We start from the raw sequence: 21,794 nt of genomic DNA, 5'->3' as shown, positions 1-21,794 counted from the left end.
GTCCGTGCAAAATCCAATGCACCTAGCCATATTTGTCCATCGGGGAAATGTTCACTGATCATAAATTATTCATGATCATTGTTAATCAGTGGTACCTGCAAAAATTTACTCAAGAAAAAGTTCTTAACTCTGTTCTGGATTTCCTGCTCCAATAAAATTACGAGAGCAGACGCTGAAAGAGCTCTCGCCAAGTCTTTTAAAAATGAGTTTCAAATTTCCAGTTACCTGGGCAGAAAAATTGCGATGCCAGGTTTCGCCGAACTGAGACATGTCCATTGATTCCGTGAAATAGTGCAATACTTTTTGGTTATCCTGTTGTGTTAACAGATAAAATGGAGTGATTTCTCAGATTGTGAATTCTCTTGATGGATTAATATCCTGTGTATAACTCTAATACTGATCCGGCTAATAGCGACAATAGCCTCAATGAAGTCAGCACTTCTACTGATTAAAGTCCAATTCGTAAAATTGTCTGCTAGAACCCTGAACTGACATTTTCGGCTTCACATATTCATTGCTTCTCTGTGGTCCCGTCCGTTCCTCTTTTACACTTTAGTTTATAGCCGACTGTGTGTGTCAAAAAAAAAAACCTTCATGTACGTATGCATATACTCAAGCATGCTGGTGTGATCGGTTTTCATTGTCGAATTCATATCGTAACTCCGGCTGCCGGCAAGACCTCATAGTCTCTTGCTGCCGGCTATCCTTCAACCAGAGATTCCGTCGATCGTCCAAGATGGAAGGGATCCAGCTGCTTGCAGGGTTCAAATTGGCGGGGCCAAATTCAAGTTCCAACTTGGAAACAAAGTAAACAACTAAAAACGTTTCATTTGCATGTTATGATAGAAGGGTGAAACAGGACAGCAGGTACCTTGAAAGCTAAGCTATATAAAACAAAGCAGGTGTATCAATCGATCCCACTGTCCGTTGTCAATTAATGAAGTGCTCATTTGAAACCACCACATAATTCCTAGATAGTTTATTTCTTTTGCAAACATTTTTACTTAGCAATGGCCGCCGAGGAGTGTTCTGTCCTGTTTATAATTACTTTTAACAGTATTTTGTCGAGACTGGAATCAAGGCTTTCAATGTAGACGTTTAGAATTATGTAAGAAAAATGCGAAACTTCTAAATAATCCATTTTATTTCTTTCATGTAATGTAACAACATTTGACGAAAGCTAATATAAAATGCCCAAAACGACAGGTTTTTAAGTCCTGGCAAACAAAGTTGGCTTCGATCCATGTTACTGTTTAATATCGCCCCTTTTCAAATTTTTTGCACAATGTAGTTGCCGAGAAGAGCCTGTCTATGCTAACAAATGAGAAAAATTCAGGAACGATTAAAATTCTAGCTTATTTATACATACATTTCCGGTCCAGGTTATATTTCGGAGGGTGTTCATAATCGCTTTCGAATATTTGTCACGATATAAATAAATTAGCTTTTTTGGCCACTCTCCATTGCTGGATAGCAAATTATTGAGTCCATCCTCTTCGTTGAAAATCAACATTAACGTCACTTTACTGTATCGCGTGCAATCCTCTCAAGGCAAAGTTATTAGAAATTTCATCCGTTGGAAATTTGAAAGCAAGACCGTCTTCGTTTTCATGCTTGCATGCACATCGTCTACCTTTGAGAATTTTACCATTGAGCCTACTTATTAGAAGAACTATTTATATACACGTACTTTGCCTTGTCATTGATTAGCTCACGTGTTCCAACCTGTCATAAAAGTTCGCTACGCTAAGATAAACACGCGATCAAGCGTTCCGTATTATCGAACAGAGCGTCGTCTTGCAGCAAAAATGACGGCGAACTGATGTATATTTTATGACTTGGCGGCCATTCGATCGATGCGGGACAAACTCGTTACTGGTGGCTGCGAAGTAAGGACGTAATGCGCTGCATTGAATTTTAGGATTCAATTAGCCCCAAAGCGCCGGCAATTGATATGCAAATCCTGACAACTAGTACGGTTCGATTTCCATGAACTGAGAGTCGATTGTCTAGCCCAGACCAAGCCGATTAAATTTCCTATAGATTTACAGCGTTGCCCATAGAGATGTAGGCCAGAGTTCGATCTGTATAAATTGTTTATATTCTCAACTCGACGGGGACGGTGTTGAGATCGTCGCAAGAACAAGAGACAAGTCCGAGGAACGCGGAATAAGTCTGTGGGTCGAAAACCGTCGATCGATTCTTGGCATCATGGCATTCATGGCGATGATTGCATCTGTTGAGAGTGAAAATATTGAAGACGTAGACGGCGAAGTATCAATCGTATTTTGGTCGTTCGCGTTTGTCTTGCTGCTCATTGTAACCGTGTGGTTTTACATCACACAGATCGCTCCGATGCGAAGGTCGGTCGGTCAAATCGAAGAGATCGATAAAGAAGAAGAGTTGGCCAAGAGAATTCTCGAAGATTTAAGCGACGATTTGCGGTTTAAGAACGATAATTTAAGAGATAAAAGCTCGAAAAAGGCCTCTCCGATCCGTCATGTCAAAGAAGAGGATTCAAGCGTGTACGAGTACATTGACGATGAAATTCACATTCACTATTCACAGTATGCATGGGATAATGAAAAAAGCGATGGGCTTGATTTCAATGTTGCGGCTGGAACAGCTCGCAGACACTCAATGGAAAATATGGATCTTATATTTCCCGGGCTTCTACCGAGTATTGTTGAAGAGGAGGAATATGGCGAGGAATCCGACACAGAGAGCAGTGAGAAATCTCACGATACAGATGTGGATGTTATTCAAGATGACACGGGCTTCTTTAATGTACCTACCGTCTGCAAACCGATCGTTAACAACAATGGCGGATCGATAGAAAGTTCGGTAAACAAGAGATATGATTATTCTGACAAGGGCGCAAATAGCCAAGAATCACAGCTAAAAGATTCGGACACGAAACAAGATCGCGTTATAATAAGGGAGCCTGCTGAGAGCTTTGACTCGCGTTACATGTTGGAAAATCTTAACAACGCGTTAAACATTAAATCGCTCCCCGAAGATACAAAACCAGAGCAAAATGACACCTCTTTATTATCTCGACAAATTGACAATCGTCCTCAAGTAGTGGACACAGAAAACTGCCAAAGTAGCTCGTCAGACAAGAGGGGTCACTCTGAAAAGCAGGAGAGCGTGATACCAGTGAAGTGCGAAATTATTACTGAGTGTACTTCCGGTAGCTTCGACATGAGTTCAGACAAATACCACAAGCTCTCGACGGAAGAGAACATTCCAATAAAATCAAATGACGCTGACATCGAACGAAGTTCAATGTTTACATTATCTAACTGTGATCTTGAGCCAAGTCTCAAACAAGATGCAAATGAGTATGAAGACAAAGTAGTTAAATTATGCGTATCTAACACGCAGAAAATTTCCTGTCCTACCGAAAATGGATTGGATCAACATTCCGCGAGTGACTCCTGCTCCAAATATGCTACGGATATGGAACATGGCCGCCACATCAACATCGAGAAAGAACTGTTTGCAGAGAAAAGTGACGCCCCAACAGAAAGCACCAGAAGATTAACAGGTATTGATGGGGAAACAAATAAATACCAAGCCGCTGAATTTCAATTAAATGGTTTTGGTGATGACATAGAGGATTACGAACACACGACCCATGCTTGGACCTTTTTCTCCATGTCGGGAAGCGATGAAATAACACCAGAGAAGAAAATATTGAACGAGAAACATCCCTTGGATCAAGAAGACGTCCCCACAATAATTATCGAGTCTTATGAAGAGGGTTTACAAAGCGATAATTCAATTGCTAATGAGGATTCAGCCATGAATGGACATGGTATTAATACATCTCCGTATGGCGAGTTTGAAACTGACATTGATATTGATGATATTGATTTGATCGATAGCGATGAACTAGAGAACGAAGGTGAATTTAGCATTTATTTCAAGAGACATGTCTCTGTTACGGACTTGGATAAGATTCTTTCAGAAGAAGGGCAACAAAATGATGCGAACTTTGATTCCAGCAACGTTCTGGAAACAGATTTCTCGATGGAACAGCCGAGTTCTGAGGGAACCGATGTCGACATGTCAAAACCTAGCAGTGAAATTACGAAAGATGCGGAATCAAAGACGTCAATTCAAATTGCGATCGATCCAACTTACATCGAAGATGAACCGGATATGAATATTCAGAAGTCTGTTGTTGTTAATACAAGGTTAAGCGATTGTTTAGATAATCATCCAAGTGATGAGCAGTTTGATGAGCCCGATTCTCCAACCGATAACTCCCCACCAAAGAATTACACGGTGGAATCGTTGTTTGATGATGTTTCGTTTCAAAAGGATGGTGTTTATGGTGAATTAGTACTGTCTAAACTTAACGAAAATTATAACAACGAACCGGATGAAAGCTCGTTCGATTCTTATGGCGAGGATTGGTACGGATTTTCAGAGGAATTCAGGCGTGAACGAAAACCATTTCTTTTTACAATTCCCGAAGACGAGGAAATTGGAGTATCAGAATTTGAACACTATTTTCGAGTACCGAGGAATAATTTATATGTTTATGATAATGAGATCAGTGCTACTGAGTCCGCAGGGCAAGAACAGCTTTTGAAAGCTCCAATAGCTGCTATGGAAACGTATGACTCCGATTTTGATCTGGACGAAAATGAAGACACCAACGGGAGTGAAACGGAGGACAACGGTGAGACTCCAAACATTGAGCAGCACGAAGGCAATATGACAACGAACAATGGCGTGACTGAAGAAACGCTCCCAGCTAAGGATGAGAAATATGAAGACAATATCACAGTGAAGAATGGCGTGACGGAAGAAACGCTCCCAGCCAAGGATGAGACTGAATATGAAGACAATATCACAGTGAAGAATGGCGTGACGGAAGAAACGCTCCAAGCCATTAAAAAGGATGAGAAATATGAAGACAATACGACAATGAAGAATGGCGTGACTGAAGAAACGCTCCAAGCTAAGGATGAGAAATTTGAAGACAATACGACAATGAAGAATGGCGTGACTGAAGAAACACTCCAAGCTAAGGTTGAGAAATGTGATGGACAAACTACAGATAAGGAACAACCAAAGTCGCACGAGATAGATATCCCAGACAATATGACAATGAAGAATGGCGTGACTGAAGAAACGCTCCAAGCTAAGGATGAGAAATATGAAGACAATACGACAATGAAGAATGGCGTGACTGAAGAAACGCTCCAAGCTAAGAATGAGAAATATGAAGACAAAACGACAATGAAGAATGACGTGACTGAAGAAACACTCCAAGCTAAGGTTGAGAAATATGATGAACAAACTACAAATAAGGAACAACCAAAGTCGCACGAGATAAATATCCCAGACAATATGACAATGAAGAATGGCGTGACTGAAGGAGCGGATACGGCCAAGGATGAAAATAAAATTTTAGAAAAAACCCCAACTGAAAATGGCGTAACTGTAAAAAGTGCACAAGTTGGAGATGCGAGCATAGTGGCGGAACACACTACAAAATCTGTGAAAATTGTAAAGAAAATCAAAATATTTGTCAGGAAAGAGGTGAACATTACGACAGATGACGATGATTTAATTCAAGACTTTATTGTCAAGCCAAAACAGTTGATTCAGGATCCTGATCCCATTGCGCAAGATGTAACTGATCCATCGTCTGCTTTGAAAGAAGTACAAGAGGAAGCTATTTTTCCTGCATGTCGTGAATGCAAGACACATCATTCATATGAAGTAGCTACAGCAGAGGTTGGCGACAATTACCACTTCATGGAGCCTCTGAACTATGTGGACGAAAAAAATGATACTTTTGAGGCAAATGCTGAAATCATGAAAGTGACAACCAAGAAAGAAAAGTTTGTATCAGTTAAAGCAGAACCGAAGTCCGTGTCCAACCCGATTAAAAATCGAGTGTCACGCTTGGAAGGTAACGGTCCAGCAGATGTCATCAGTCAAGATGTCGTGCATCTCCCAACACAGAATGATAAAGAGAAAACTAACACTGCAGTTGAACCGAACATTGAGTTAGATGTTATCATACCAAACCTGTCCGCCATACAAGCTAACGCTCCCGAAAGTGTTGTACAAGACGATCAAGCGAAGATCAACGCTGAACTTGAGTCGACTGTTGAGTCATGTGATCCATCCGTGGAAGTGAAGAACGACGCATACGGTGCATTTAAGGGTGACGGTCGCGTGCCATCTGTTGAGGTTGGTGTCCAAGAAAGCGACAACACGCGAGATTTCACGAAACACACTATACAGGCTGGTCAAAGGAAACTCGAGGCGAGAGAAGTGGCTGATACTGCGAAGTCACGCATACCTTCCGAGAAAGACCGCTTACTACAAGCAAATGTCAAGGTGAACGGTCAACCTGAATCAGTCGAGGAAGCTGGCGCTCAAGAAACCAAAAACATGCCAGACGTGAATATCGGCCTTAAATCGGAGTCGAGAGCTGTCAAGACAGGCTTATCAAAGAGGGACGCTACGAAACGTTTACCACAAGTTCCCGCACAAAGCGATAAAATGGAAGTAAAGGGTGGACTGGAGTCCAATATTACGAGAAAAACAATTACTGCACGCGCTTCACCCGTGGAAGTCCACGCTCGAGAAAGAAACAGCAGACAACCGTTCACGAAAGTTCCAACAAAGGAAGCAAATGCGACAGTTAACGTTGTGCCCAGAAGAAAAGTGGAAACTAAGACGCGCGTGTCACGCGTGAAAGCAGACGCCTCGGAAACTAACAAAACGAGAGATGCCGCGGAAGTTCCGTCACAGGACAAGAAAACGAAAATCGATACCGTAAAAGAAGAAATAATCAAAACTGAATCTAAGTTGAATATTCAAGCTGAACCCAATACTTCAAATGCTAAGGCTACGAATTCAGTGACAGCCAAAGCGAAGCGGAAAGTAGATGTGAAGATGGAGACAGAGCATGGCATTGGACATACTCCGACCATTAAACCAGCTAAAGAATCGCCAACTGGCCCTGTGAAGATAAAAGTTCAAGGAAGAGATTCACAGGATGGCCGTGGAAAACGAGCTCGGAAGACTTACCTCTCGTCTTTTAACATACGCCTTACTAAGAGCCATGAAGATCTCAGGTTTGCTGAAAGAGCGCCTGAGAGATTGCAAGAAAGCATCGAAGAGGAAGAAGCGGCCGATGTACAGTCCCCACAGAGCGACCGGTCGGAAACACCAACAACTCCCGAAGATGTATTTGAGTCCATTGAACCTCCTTCCATTCATACCGCGAAAATTACAGTACAAGAAGTTATTGGTGACAAACAGAGGATTGTCATTTTGAACGTGCAGAAGAAAGTTCATGGTAAAGCAAGATGGAAGTCGCTGAACGATCTTGATTCCATCAACATGGCGCTAACATTACCGCGCCGAAGTAGTGACCTGGGAACAGGATTAGCTAGTTTTGCTGAGGAAGAAGAAACGATGGAAGATAAGGACAACAAGGATGGAAAGAAGGTTTTCACACCAACAGTAGTGCCTATCGTCGAACTTAAATCGCGTCATGATCGCAAGTCCGTACCTGAAATGGAGTCGGTGATTCAGCCTCGTAAGTCATCCATTGTCAAAGTAACAGCTCTACCAGGTCAAGAGTCCGTGACAGAGAATGACGCTGAGAACAAGATAACCGCTACTGCTAGTGCGACACAAGATGGCCAACCAGAACAAGCCAGTTCATCTCATACCTTACCTACAATCAAAGCAACAGCTCGCGAATATTTGACAGAAAAAGAAAGGACTACCGAGGTTATTAAAGCTAGAGTGACACCTACGCTACAGGAGATACCACTGCTCAATGAGAAGCCTGCATCGGAAGTAACAAAAACAACAAAGCAAGAATTTAAAGCGCGTGTATCGTCGATAGAAAGCACGGGTACATTAATTGAAGATGGAATAGAGGAGAAGCCATCGAAGAGAGTGACACGCGTTCATGATATATCACAAGTTGTCGAGGTTATTCCACGACTGGAGCGTGAGACCATAACAGAAATTCAAAATGAAAGCACGAAGGGCAACAAGATCAAAGTACACGTGTCACAACGCATACCACCACAACAGATGGAGCAAAAGGTTCTCCCACCACAACAGATGGAGCGAAAGGGTACCCCACCACAACGAGTGGACAGACTAGATTCATCTCCTGCACCAGGAAAAATAATAATGACAGATCGTGAAACGGTAGCTGAGATATCGCCTACACAAGAGGTTAGGCAGCGACAAGGTCGAGAGTCTGGGTATGGCAGCTTGGGTGTAAGTCCGGATTTTGCGCATGTGTCCAGCAGTTCACTCGTTAATCGTGTTTTTACTCTCGAGGGCGCAAATGAGCGAAGCGTGAGCAGCCTTAGTAGCATTGAAGACGAGGAAGAGGGAGAAACTCTGGGAGAAAGTAGAGTAATGGTTACAGATCTTGACGCTTTGTTAGCTCAACAAGTTGTCCCACAGACAGGTGAGATGACGTCGAAAAGCCCGGAAACCGAAAAACTGGAAGTTAAAGAGAAAGTTCGTGTTTTGGCCCGGATGGAACCGGTTCCTGAGAAAGTTGTACGAATCAGCAAAGACGAAGACGAGGATAACATGATCATGCGTCACGTTAAACACGAAGAACCGATTGTTGTTGAACCCATCTTCATAGCTGATGCAGCAGAACAAGAAGAATCTCGGGTGATCTCCGCTTTACTGCTCAATGATGGATACGATGACGATGAATTGGATGAGGTGTTCGTGGAAGAGTATATGCCTTATGATGGCCACGACAACGCTGATGACTCTTATCGCACTCACAGCAGTGATGCAGATTCAGAAACGTCATCTGTTAGCAGCTTACCACTTAAAAACAAACACCGGCATACGAGGGGATCACTTGAAGCTTCCAGTCCGGGGGTGAGAAATCGCACTGAGTCAAGTGGGTCTTCTAAAACAGCCACTCCTGTCGCCGAGTTAGAAAATGAGATCGTACCAACTTCTTCAAGGTCTAGTACACCTGAAAGCAAAGCTCACGAAATTTCTCGAGAGGAGTCGTTTACGTATAAGACATCTGAGCAGTCTCGTACCACGGACATTAAGAGGACAATCGAATATACTTCAGCGTTTACTTCGGTTTCCCGAATGACAGACGCTAGGCGTCCGCGAGCAAGGTCACACGGTAATAAGTCTGACGAGGAACCTTCTGTACAGCATAAAGGACTGGGAGCTAGCTTTCAGGATGTTAAGACGCTTGCAGAGCTCCAAATAGACAGAAAGCGGTTTAAGGAAGCCGCTGATAGTCGCAAGTCGATGCCTGATTTGTCCGCTAGAAAAGACGAACCGCTGAACGACTCACCTTACCTGCGAGGGTTAAGCGCACACACACGCAGGTGGCTCAGCCAGAATGTGTGGATGGATGAAAACGGGAAGCAGGATGAAGAAGATCTTATGACTTCTGATCTATTCTTGTATCCCTCAAATCGCTTTGAACCGGGATCCAACATCGACGCCAGTTTTCTGTCGTTAGCAAATGAAAGGGACTTTCCTGATGACGTATCTGTGTCGACGCTTTCAACGCGTCCTCAAAGCCCGATGTCAGAGTTTTCATTTGCTGGGGAGACACCTTACTGGGGGGTTCGCCGTGGTTCGACAACCGTGATCAAGTGTTCGAATCCTCGATGTGATCGGGAAGAGATTCTGTTTGGCGGCGAGAAAACTTCTTACACGTCTTGTCCGGCTTGTTTTACGTATTACTGCACACGAGCTTGCAGACGTATACACTGGTCCGAACACAAGAAAGTGTGCTTCTTTGGTCGTATAAACAGCTACATTCGCTCGTTTATTTACCTATGCCACAAGAAAGAGGCGTTGAAATTTCAGTTATCCAAAACAGCGAAGGATGGTCACAAGAAGAAAGGGCGTGGCAGCGTCATGGTAACGTTTGCGTCTGCGCAGTCCGCGCGAAAGTTCATGACTACTGGTTGCACGTTTTTCCCCAGTCCTCCTACGTACTCGTCTTTAGTGGATCTTCAAGCTGAAGGTGTGATAAGTAAACACAAAGTCTCTTTAATGCAACACATCAAAGACTACGAACCCGACGAGGAATTCGTTCTCAATCTTGCGATAATCGCTGGCAAAATGGAGAACCTGCCAACGAATCCTGTTCCTCGGAGGAAGGTAAGCACTGTTCTGCAAGTTGTCAAGATTCCGTTGAGCAATAAACTCAAAGAGACTTCGCCTAAGCTTTCTCTTCCAAGCGATCCGAACACTGAAACAAAGGTTTTCTATCTGCCGAAGTGCGCTCGGCATGAATTCGTGAATGAAAACGAAGCCCGAAGGCATTACTGCAGAAACATTTCCAAGAACCTGAAACAGTACGGAATCCGACTAAAACACGATTACCCAGATGTTTATGAGAAGCTTTGCCGGTACGTGGATCAGAATATCCGCTTTACTGAACCTCTAACTGTCTACGGAAATCAAGGCAAAAAGATCGTCATGTGCAAAATAATGCCGGAGACCGGAGACGAGGAGAACAAGGCGTGGTCGTGAGCTGATAAGGTAAATAGTGCTTTTCTTGTTTTGAGGGGGTGGGGAGGGGTTAGGGTGCGGGGGTTGGGTGCGGAAATCGCTGGCTAGGTTTACCATGTAGGACTTGATTTCATTGGTAGGAACCCTGTGACTCAAAAGCACTTGCTCCGTCGCTCCCTTGTAAGAATATTCCTTTATCTATCCGTCTGAAATCTTCGAGACAAGTATTTAAAAGAGCACTGAAACTTTATTATGCTGCTCAGTACTAATGCTCATATAATATTATAAATTGTACAAACATCTGTTCTATACTAGTGTATCTTCTTCCTTATGGATATGTATAAAAATTAACTATTCTTCTCATTTACCAAAATAACAACTGTACTAAGGGATACCGTATTAGTTAACCTACGATGTAAATGTGTCGCCCTCCTCTCTAGTAATTTATTCATTTACAAAATTAATATTAATATAATGCAATTATCTGCTAAGTGGAGGAAATAAAAAAAATACTCCAAAAAATACTTCCTCGCTCCCCTGAAGTGTAATTATTCCATCTTCTGGATAATAATGTTTTTCTCTTTGTTTCTTTTTAGTGTGAACGACTGTATTTAAGTTATAGTCCATCATCAAGTGTAGAATTAGGCCCTATGGCCCTAGTTATAGGGAGCCCCTTATTCGTCCATGAGAAGGACGAATCAAATTTTCTAATCCAGCTGGTGCCTGCTGTTTTAATACTAGATCCCTTACGAGATGCATATTAACCAGAAAGTATGCCTCACTAGGATAATGCGCCTATTGTCTAAAAGCGGTCATTTGCATTGCAAGAGGACCATTACGTACAATTACGTGGTAATTGAAATATGTTTTAATTTTGTACTTCTGCCTACTTTTCAGAGTTTATCTTCTCGCTAAGCAGTGATAGAAGAACCTTTGCTGGAGCTACGCACAGGACATGGTGTCAAGTCACTTCACTGCAGGGTCTTACATGAAGGAGTCCGCTGACTGAATTGACCGCATTAGCATCTGTTCGTAAAAGGTCAAAGGTCTTATAATAGCTTTTATTTCCTTTTGCTGTTTTACTTGAATACTTTTAAATGAGTTTTACAGTTTTAGCGCTTTCTTCATCGACGTTTTGTGAAATGTTTAAATGGAGAGAAATGTTTAGGCGAATTTCGTAATTTGCATTTACTTGGTTTATTACTAACAAAGGGCAACTGTTGCATTATTACGCTAAAGGAGCCGTGCAAAACTTATTATTTAGTTTTTACATAAAAATATTCAAAACGCAGATTGAAAGCGTGGGGGTTTTTTTATGACACTTTGTGACTATTGTTACGAAATTGGATGACTTCTGGGTTTTTCTTGCACACTTCCCTCGTCTGAGATGTGAATTTGTTTACTCCGAATTGAGTAAACGCTAAAATATTTCTGAACACTTGGAAAGTGTCTCAGGAATTGAATGCCCTCTAACTATGATTGCCTTTATACTTCATTCTATCATCGTCAATATCATTATCATTATCGTTATTATTGTTGTTAAGACGTTATTCAACGAATCGATTTTGTTTTTTTGCTGACTGCTGTAATATGAAGTTTAGTTTTGGGCTTCTTTTGGCGATTTTTGATCCTTTTTAAATTTCAGCTTATCAAGGCGTCACTAGTAAAAGTGATCCTTTGCTAAAGGCCAATTTGCCTACTTTGACCATTTATATGGACTATATACAGTATATGGACTATAGTATATGTACTAGGTGTCATCAGCATCAGTTAATTTAATTTTAATTTTTTGCGGACTGAAGTGAAGTCGTTTGGTTTTGTCATCTGCGTAAATATTATCCAAGTTTGTTCTTTCCTTAGGCTTGATCAGTTTTTTCAAACCAGTTTTAACAGTTTGATTTGACCAAGAGCCAGCGGGCTCACTGCTATAAGGAGACGAAGTGATTCTTTTTTATAGTATTCTATTTTATGCAAGTTTACAATGTAACAGTATTTGTTTGTTTGTGCAATACAAATTACTTTTGAGTTTGGACGAAAAGAAGGCGGGCGTAGAACAAGATATGACTACTTGATATTTGTCAATAAGTTCGCCTTCGCTGTTGTCTGTTATGTAGTTAAGATATCATTTTTATACTGCGCCAACTGATAAAGAATCGCCAGGAAAAATGCTGTCTGGTCTTCCTTACGCACGTGCAAGTCACCTGCAAACGACAACAGAGCTGATGATGCCACACTGAGGTTTTTTAAAAGTTGTAACGCAGGCACAAGAAGTTCTGTAGAGAACTTCAATAATCAAATTGAATTTGTTTGTATGTTAGGCACTATCAACAAGGATAAATTGAAATAGTCATTTAAAACCAACAGGTGTTGTGTTAAAAGTTCACTTGTACGACACAAATTACCTGATGCGACACTTGTAGAATAATTTTAAAAAGTAGGTAATTTTTTATGGCTTACTTACCCCCCAAGAAAAGATTATAAATTCTATGGCATTAATTTAATACTGTAAAATAGCGTTTATAAACTATTTGCATACATTAAGCAGTCTTGAATCAACTGTATACATGATTTCTATATTTAGGCTTGCTAGTCATCTTTAATCCGATTGCCATGTAATCATTCAGTAACCGGTTGCAAGCACCGGCCATTGTAAGCTAAGAGTAAATAAAAAAAGGTGAGAAGTGGGATTGGTCAGTTAGTTCCTTTAAGATATAGTGGGATTTGAGTTCGATCAAGGGATGATTGGTACTTGTCAGTTTCGATACATTCCCTTATGTTTTGGTAAAATGAAGAAGAGGCTGGTTTGTTCTCCAAATTTTAATTTAACAGGAACCGAAAAACAATTTATAGTCAATGAGTTTTGACTGCCCTTCCTTCTTTTGACTCTGTTCGACCTGTAGGTATATATCGTTTCCATTAGTCTCTTTTCAAGCCATTATGCGGAAAAGTTTGTATGAACTACCTGTTGCCCTCCCGATCTTCCCCTCCGCGTCTTAAGATTTAAGAATAAGGGAGGCGATTGGTTACATGTCTAAAAAGTGACGATATCCCCCCCCCCCCCCCCACTCCCCGTTTACTCGCCCTAGTTGGAGGTAATGAAGATCTTAATCCCGCAATGGTAAATGCAGTAGTGTCCTTCGCAGCTGTTCAGTAGTTTGGGCTCGTCACGCAACGCTCTCTCCCCCACGAAGGTTGTCCAACACCAGAAATCTTTTCGCAACCATCAGTGTGTGGCTCAATTGACCTCTTACCTCAAGGTTTCTTCTGCTTTGCTTTCGTGTTCTGGTTATCACTAACTACCATCATTTTGACGTGTCCTGTGGTTATCCGCTGTTGGTTGACGTGTTGACGTGGTTTGACATTAATTAAACAATTTCCTCATTTTTCGGTTGACAGCACAAAATTCGATTCTTTTTGTCGGTTGTAAGGCTCATGCCGTTGGAGTCTATTACTTTCCCTGTCTTTAACAGCGCCGCTGTCTAACCAATATGACTCATTTAAGATAAGACGATTTTTTCATTTGTGGATATCAACGTATTTCTTGCAAGGTAATTTATGTGTACTTTGCCTCATCCAAATTCGGCGACAAGTGTACAGTTTGAAGTTATTTATTTCAAGTATGCGTTGTTGTCTTAACTCGTACAAGTTTAGTGGCTAAATAACGAAAAGTTCGGATACGGCAGTCGGACGCATGGCTCAAGCTCAATCTCTTATAAAACTGATTTCCTTTTTTTTTTTTTTTATTGTTACCGTTCTTATGCTTACGTTTGTTGGTTTTTGGCTGACTTTCCTGTTAGCAGATTCTCTTTGTCCTTTATTTCGGAAGGAAGGAAAGAATACTCTTCCCGGCTCCGACTAACGGAAAAGAAAACTCTGCTAGCAGGGAATCACTTGACACAATTGCAATTTTGTAGCCAGCTCAGTTCTTTAATACATTTCTTTCCTTCTGTGTGTTTGGCAGTTATTAAAAAATAATGAGATCTACCAAAGGACACATTATTTTTATGATAAAGGCGGAGAATTGAAAGAATTACTTTCTAACTTCGCCGTTCGTCCGTTTATGCAAAACAATTCTTTGATTTTTCTGGTAAGTCGATCGCTTAAAATAACTGCACAAATTGTGGATAGAGACCAGAGGCATTTTCCTCGCAGTGAAGAGTAAGGATCCTTTTTCTCATATATTTTTTTAAAGCTTCCGTTTTTGTCAAAATATTTGCGTCACTGTTTAGCATAAAAATGAAGTTTCATTTTCTACCTCAGTGCGTATGCAAATTTTGACGTCTTAAATTATTTAACAGACTAGTCGAGTGAAATCGATGCTCTCATGCGAAAAACACGCAGTATTTTCCGCTGTTCGGTTTCGCCGGTTTTCAAAAATAAATATGGCGAGACTGAAACTCATAGTAAAGGGAATTCTCTCTCAAATTTGACGCAAAGCCGCACGAACATTCTCCAGTTGATTTTCTAGTTTATAATGGGAAAAAGATTTGAAAACATACGGGAGGCAAAATGTTCTCCGCATTTGACTTACACGCTAAACATTCCACAAGGATAACTCTGTGGGAATTTGTTCTTTCTTGATATCATGGCTAAACAGCTTTTATTAAAGCGAGATACATGATTTATTCATACTGACAAAAGGTGACTGGCAGTGTTTGACAACGATCACGCATAAAAACACAACTAGCGAACGAATCTTGTTTACAAATTTAAAGAGATTTTCTTCGTTCACAATCCTTTACGTCAAACTCTTGACTATTTTGTGGACTGAATGTTCTAGAAGGCTTTCTACCCCTGAAAGGAACTATAATCTGTGTGATAACCGCAGGTTCTTTGTTGCGAGGTATCGGAGTCTTGGGTAGATCTTTTCCAATGACCACTGCAATGTTTAAAACCATTTCTTGAGCTGGCGAATAATTTTTAACGAGACTTAAAAGAAATTTTTGGTGTTTTGAAGAAACCCCAGCGTTCTGAAGTTCTTGAGTCGATGAAAAAGTAGGCGTGTTTCTAGGATTGCGAAAATAGTCGACTCCAGTTTCCACAAAAAGTTCGGCGGCTTTTGGTGAGAGAAACACAATCATAACAGCACCACGACCTTTACCTACGAATCCCTCGCGAGCGATTTCACTCAAATAGTGCAGCAAAAAGCGATTTTCATTACACATATTAATAATCGATTTCATGTGGCTATCAACCTGTCCGTAGTGGCAAACTATTCTGTGTTCGTTCCAGTGTGTTCTTCGACATTCGACGCAACAATAATGTGTGAAACAAGATGGACAAGACTTGAAATCCAGCGCCACGATTCCTAAAAGTTCTTCCTCTTTTTGACAAGAAGGATTCTCGCAAGTGAAAAGTTTTCTTTCCATGAGCCGAGGCGGTTTAGGCGGCAATCCGCGGGGAGGTTTCTGAGGTGGTATTTTTCCACCGTGAGCTCGTCGCGGTAACGTGCTAGATTTGGATGAAGAAGGAGAGCGCGGATTTTTCTGGTTGTCGTTGACATCCAAAGAAAGCACGCTAACGTTTGCTGCGAATTCTTCTTGAAAGTTGTTAGCTTTTGGCGAATAATCCAACGACGGATGATTTCCATTCATTGTGTTGTACTTTTCTTTCGCTTTCCCTCGCTTCTGTTTGACTTTAGACGGTGAGACAGGGACCATGTCACCATACTGGGGCGAGCGACGCCGATTAGTTCGACACCCGCCCTTGCCAATACAAACGTACATCATTTACACACAAGTCGAGTGCAAGTGAATTTTGTTTTGCCACTAGACGCTCGCCTTTTGTGTCATTTTACGAGACAAAACATCACTAGTCAATGTATTGGTCTTTGTATAGCAGCTGTTTAGAACAGCCTCATATTAATGCTGATTGGTTGACAGGATAATCGTTTGTATTCTCCACCAATCAGGAAGTGCGTCAAGCAACATAGGCGCGCCATAGTTTGACACCCACACAATGCCCTCACTAAGTCCATAAAAAGAGTTATCAATCGAAAATTAAGTGACTCATAGCGCTATTACGCTTATTGACTCGAATTGTCAAACCAATTTTGTTTCTGTTATTTTCTTTGTGCTCCCCCCTGACGAAAAAAAATGTTAGCCTATGGAACCCTGCGGACTCAGGTGAATACGACCAAACGGATATTCAGCTTAGACAAATAGTAAAGAAGCCAAGATACGACAGTTATGATGTGCACATGTCAACTTACATTGAATATTTAATTCTCTAACGGTCACATTTCATATTGCTTTCTTTATAGAGTTTAGGGCTCGTTCGAGAAGTGAAATATAAATATCTACGACTTAAGTACTCGCGATCACAGAGCAATTTTAGTCGACACTGGATCTCGATCTTTTTAGCGTCACGTATTTACTGTCAATTTGTGGTAATTTTATTTACAGTAGGATTTATAAAATTGCCTGGATTAAGTAAAGCGTTCAACCATATTTGAAAACCGTTAGTCATTAAAAACCGTATGTATCACAAATTTATAATTACATCAAGTGTTTCTGGGCTGACACGTTCTTTACAGTTTACAGTTCATGTACTTTAATGTAGGGTCGACGCAACCTCATTTAAAATGTAAAAAAGTGTATTACTGAATGCTTTGTTTGTAGCGTAAGTGCAATTAGCTGCCCAAGCTAATCGGACCACGCAATCATGTTGACGTTTATCAGCACTCTCGATCGTCATTAAACAGGGGTACCCAAGGAGAACATTAAGACAAAATACTAAGAACAGCGTTTTTAGTGCTGCTGTTTCGATTTAGTCCCTTTCAAACAGTCATTTCTGTTAAATTACATAGTTTGCTCTGGTAGGAAACAGAATCTCATGGCCCGAATTTCCAATCAGTTGCCTTTCTATATATCCTAACTAATACGACACTTTCAGTCCCTCTGAATACAAAAGACGTTTTACCGTGATACGAAAGTTCAAGTTTAAAGTTCAAGAAAATTCTGGTCGGTTCTTCAAATCCGAATAGTTGAGATGACTTATGTCAAAGATGACATAAGATGACTTATGTTAAAGAGTTTGCGGCCAAAATCATTGATTGGTTGGCCAAGGAAATCCTAACCGGCTGTTCTACCGTACAGCGGCCCAAAACTCGTTGATTAAGTTCCGGACAGCTAGTGTGTGAAATAGGGGCAATTTGAAGTTTTTATCGTTGTTATTATCTGAGATGACGTTTGACCAATTCCTCCCTTTCAGATGATTAGTTTCGCCTGTTTCGGACTAGATGGCTCGGCGCTATTGTCTTCCTAATTACACCTAAGGGGCCAAAGTAATTGCAAACGACAAAGGATTTAAGGTGAGCGACGATCTTTGTGTATAAGCCCGGGAGAAGGTTCTCGACCACCCCCTCTTCTCAGTGAGTTTGTTTTGAATGCTCCAAAACACTTAACAATCACTTTTATCAGTTAAAATAGGTGATGCGAGCCGAACAAGCTGCTGCGCATGCGTGTGCAACAGAAAAGTTGTTGTTTGCCTTGAGGATACTTCGAACTACAGACACGTCCAATATACTGTACAAGTGTCAGATAAGATAGCAATCCACTCTGTTTTTGCTTCGCGGAGTCAAGTGTTTTGTTGTTTGTGTGTGGATATTGAACTGATTTACTCCGATTATTGCTTGTTATTTCTGGGGCCTGAGAACTTTCGACGAAAAATTCCGATGTTTTGGTAAAGCATAGATCTAGAAATGACAGCTCGATCGATTACTATGACTTTGGTACACACACCAAAAGCCCTGCTACTGGTACTCATGCGCGCATGTTTGTACTGATATATTTACCACCTTAAACGAGTTTTCCACGAGAAAACACAAAAACAAAATAGTTGCCCTTTGATGACTAACGCGCAACTGGATGGAGGGTTCATAAGGAATGTTGTTTAAATCAGGCTGTATCAGCAGCATTCCTGCTGAACGCATTCACAGCAAGAAAAAATCAACTTAATCCCACTCTGAATGCACCCTCTGTTGTTGCACGGCAGTTTTGCGGTTGAAGGCTTTAAGCTTGATCTGAGAAAACACAACTAAGGTATTGTCAGAAACTGGCTAGGGGTTGAATAAAATAGAGACGAATAGAGTATTAGAGTAGCTATTGTGCTAGTTTTGCCACAAAATATCCCCCATCTCATGCAAAGCAAACGCGGTTTTCTTTTTCTCAAATAAATTATTTCAGTATTTATTCACCTGTTTGTCTTTCTGTATGTCACGGATGCTAGAATAGGTAGTTTTATGAGAGCAATACGAGAAAACGCACAATTTTCAAAAACTAAAATAAAATAAAAAATAAAATTGGCACAAAGAATACCTGCCCGAAACAAATACAAAATAGCTTACAACCCGATGAAGCCGCGTATCTACCGTAACGGTTTTTAGAATAGTCTGAGCTTTAGCCTTTCGTTGCCTCTACACGTTCCAACTTTGCTCCATTTTTGCTTGTATTGTTGGCAATAACTTGACTTCATGTAAATGTAGATGCCGCCTTGGGGTTTCTCAACAACTTATTACATTTCCAACTTTCTCACAAATCTAATAAATCGTCCGTCATGAAGCACAAATTTACAGCCGGGTAGGCTTTGATGGACAGTCAAAGGGCTGATGTCGGTCTACTATCACATAAACTGAATAAAAAATTACTAAAAACAAAACAATTAGATTTCTCAAGATACTGAAAAATTAGAAACAACAATTAGATGTAATTAAAAATACATAAAATCGTCTTTTTCGTTTCGAAAGAAACTGAGCGGCAATGTCTTCTGAATGCCGCTTTTTTAAAGTTGTTGAAGCTGTCTGGAACTTCTTGATGAAATTCCAATATCTCCTTGGAGAAGACATCCCGTAAGAGCTTCCTAGCTATAGACGAATCGATTTTGGCAGGAAGATTAAAGGGATCACTGCTCCCAGCGTAAGCCGAGCATACTATACTGAGAACGGCTTGTGGATCATACATTCAAGTCTACAGCCGGCTTAGAGTAACGAAAATCGTTAAAAATTAACAATTTTCTTATAACCAACACATGACTAAAATAACGCTAGAATCTCATGCTCAAAAATAGAGCTGAAAATGCTCATAAAATTAATCCATTCGATAACTCGAAATCCCCGTGTCTGCACTGATCGAGTAACAGCAAAGACTAAGGTCGTTTTGAGCGAACAAATGGATAAAAGGTCAAACACACCTGGTCAATGAAACTGTGGTTCTGCTACGGTTGGATAACCAGAGGATAACCTTTATTTCAGTAGTAAACGAAACAGTTTGTTAGGTCGTGTAGAAACTGAAAATGCTAACTGAGATTAAATCACAGCTGACTCAAATGATCGACTAAGGTACATTGAGTTGATGGGGGTCAATTGGCAACCGTACTTGGAGATTTAAAAAGTTAATATGTCGAGTGCTGGCTCTGATTCCTTTACAGCCGCTGAAAGGATACCATTGTGCTTTGTTTTCCGTGCTCTCGTATCTGCGTTTAAAATGACTCTATGAGTAGTAAATCGCGTTCTGACTATGCCGAGAATGACTGTAGTTTACATGAGTTTTACAATTGATGTATGAAATTTTTAATATTTTAATATGCATGGTTTACGATGTAAATTTCAATATTATTATTATTATTTCCAATTTTTACTTAGCTTTTTGCCGCCCCTGAAGAAGGTTAGTATTATCTAAACGAAATATTGGGCAATAAAATTATTTTAGCTGTCCGATCAGCCTTGCATTTAATTTTATATTTAGTTAGGTGTCCACTATTAGTAGAGGGGACTTCTCCCCTCAGCTACATTCCTTTTGTGACACAATAATAAAGTAATTATTCTTATGTCTATTTTATTGAATAACTTTTCAGTTTACAATTTATTCTGAAACCTGCTGCGGACAGTGTCTAGGCAATAATTCCTGGACTGGGAAAAAAAAAAGAAAATGTGCGTTTCATTCATAGTATTATTATTATTATTATTATTATTATTATTATTATTATTATTATTATTATTATTATTATTATTATTATTATTATTATTATTATTATTATGCAAAATACGATTCCTATCAAGGTGTTAGGGATTGTATCGTCCGTCACGTCCCCTCACGGAAGGCAGTTCTCGCGCATGCTTGCCTGTTTTGCTTGTTTTACTATGTCTGAAGAAAAAAATAAGGAGCCTTCTCATAGTCCAGCCTGTTGATAGAAGGGCCGACGAATGGCAAAAATCAGAAAGTGAATGCGAAAAATAAAATGCGCGGGAACTGGCGTTCGAGTTCGCGTTCTGATTTTAGCCCCACAGAGTCTGAGGGCCTGGGACAGTTTATAGTCTAGTGTTCAGGTTAGACAGTGGTCAAGGCAGTCATGCTGCAGATGCTGGGATCTATGTTCCCTGTTGTTGCGTTGATCGAGGTCAGATTCATTATATGCTTGTGGTGGTCAAGCCCTTGGCTCAGCCGGTGGTCATCCATTTAATTTGCTCCGGCCGATCGTCGGTCGTGACGGTCGTGATATTCAAGATGTTGATCAGTTCTGAGTGATGTCTGGTAGCGTCCTGAAAAGGTGATCCGGAACGAAGAGATTTAACGCCACGGCTTATTTCTTTGCGTCGCGCATCCGTAGGTCAGTGCAACTCAAAATGGTGATAGGATTGTCCGTACTCTCCGTCGTTTAGAATTGACGTTACCCAATATGACCTAAAGTCTGGTAATTAAACTGAATATGATGCTCTGCCTTTCCTCGAACAAGTGAAGTATGACAGTATGCCGGCTCCACATCTGCTCTGCTCGCAGGAACAAACTGATAAGCCATCAGCTGAATACGACTTATGAACTCAACTTTGGACCTTATAGGGCCTTATGAACTTATGAACTCAACTTACGCCCAGTACCTATGCTCATCCGGGCAGTGCTGTATCGGTCTTGTAACGCCTCACCAGCACGCGGCATAGCTCTCGTACGGCTTAAGGCCGTGTAGCCTGCCCTCAGACATCTCCAAGGAAATAGGAGACGTTTAGGCGCAGGCTAAGGCCATTTTACAGGCGCCCTTTACATCGCGCATTGATCCAGTTTATTTTAGTTTCATTCTTTCAAGACACCGAGATGAAAATTCCCCAGTACGACCCAGTATGCCTTCGCGCTCTACCAAGGAGAAACTTCAAAGAGTCATGAATGCCAGTGCTCGATTGGTTTACTGCGCACCCAGTTGCGCACCTAAGTATTGTCACGTTACTCCTTTGCTAAGAGAACTCCACTGGCTACCAGTGCGCTTGCGCGTAGATTTTAAGA

The 21,794-nt window shown here is 41.0% G+C and overlaps 2 protein-coding genes across 4 annotated transcripts; one reads left to right on the top strand and one right to left on the bottom strand.

The window, feature by feature from the left end:
- Positions 1 to 1,187: 1,187 nt before the first annotated feature.
- LOC146483857 (uncharacterized) lies at positions 1,188 to 13,209 on the top strand. 3 transcript variants are annotated; one of them, XM_085105131.1, is made up of 3 exons: positions 1,188 to 5,046; positions 5,164 to 10,554; positions 11,422 to 13,209. In XM_085105131.1, the coding sequence occupies exons 1-2, from the start codon at positions 2,212 to 2,214 to the stop codon at positions 10,543 to 10,545; spliced, it is 8,217 nt and encodes a 2,738-aa protein (XP_084961257.1). In that variant the 5' UTR covers positions 1,188 to 2,211; the 3' UTR covers positions 10,546 to 10,554; positions 11,422 to 13,209. The 3 variants fall into 3 exon arrangements, with proteins under 3 accessions (XP_084961257.1, XP_084961256.1, XP_084961255.1); XM_085105130.1 differs by having other exon boundaries at positions 1,188 to 8,100; positions 8,131 to 10,554; XM_085105129.1 differs by having other exon boundaries at positions 1,188 to 10,554.
- A 907-nt stretch (positions 13,210 to 14,116) lies between these two features.
- On the bottom strand, positions 14,117 to 16,355 carry LOC146483856 (apical junction component 1 homolog). Its single transcript, XM_085105055.1, has one exon. The coding sequence runs from the start codon at positions 16,251 to 16,253 to the stop codon at positions 15,234 to 15,236; it is 1,020 nt and encodes a 339-aa protein (XP_084961181.1). The 5' UTR covers positions 16,254 to 16,355; the 3' UTR covers positions 14,117 to 15,233.
- Between the last annotated feature and the right edge of the window lie 5,439 nt (positions 16,356 to 21,794).

The sequence above is a fragment of the Pavona decussata genome, unplaced genomic scaffold (assembly GCF_977016875.1).
Source record: "Pavona decussata unplaced genomic scaffold, jaPavDecu1.1 SCAFFOLD_37, whole genome shotgun sequence".
NCBI classification, from domain to species: Eukaryota; Metazoa; Cnidaria; class Anthozoa; order Scleractinia; family Agariciidae; genus Pavona; species Pavona decussata.
The sequence above is the reverse complement of the archived record's forward strand: the minus strand, read 5'-3'. Positions and strand labels throughout refer to the sequence as shown.

Excerpts from the sequence above, each read along its gene's own strand:
- LOC146483857 (XM_085105129.1), top strand. The coding sequence starts at position 2,212 with ATGGCATTCATGGCGATGATTGCATCTGTTGAGAGTGAAAATATTGAA.
- LOC146483856 (XM_085105055.1), bottom strand. The coding sequence starts at position 16,253 with ATGATGTACGTTTGTATTGGCAAGGGCGGGTGTCGAACTAATCGGCGT.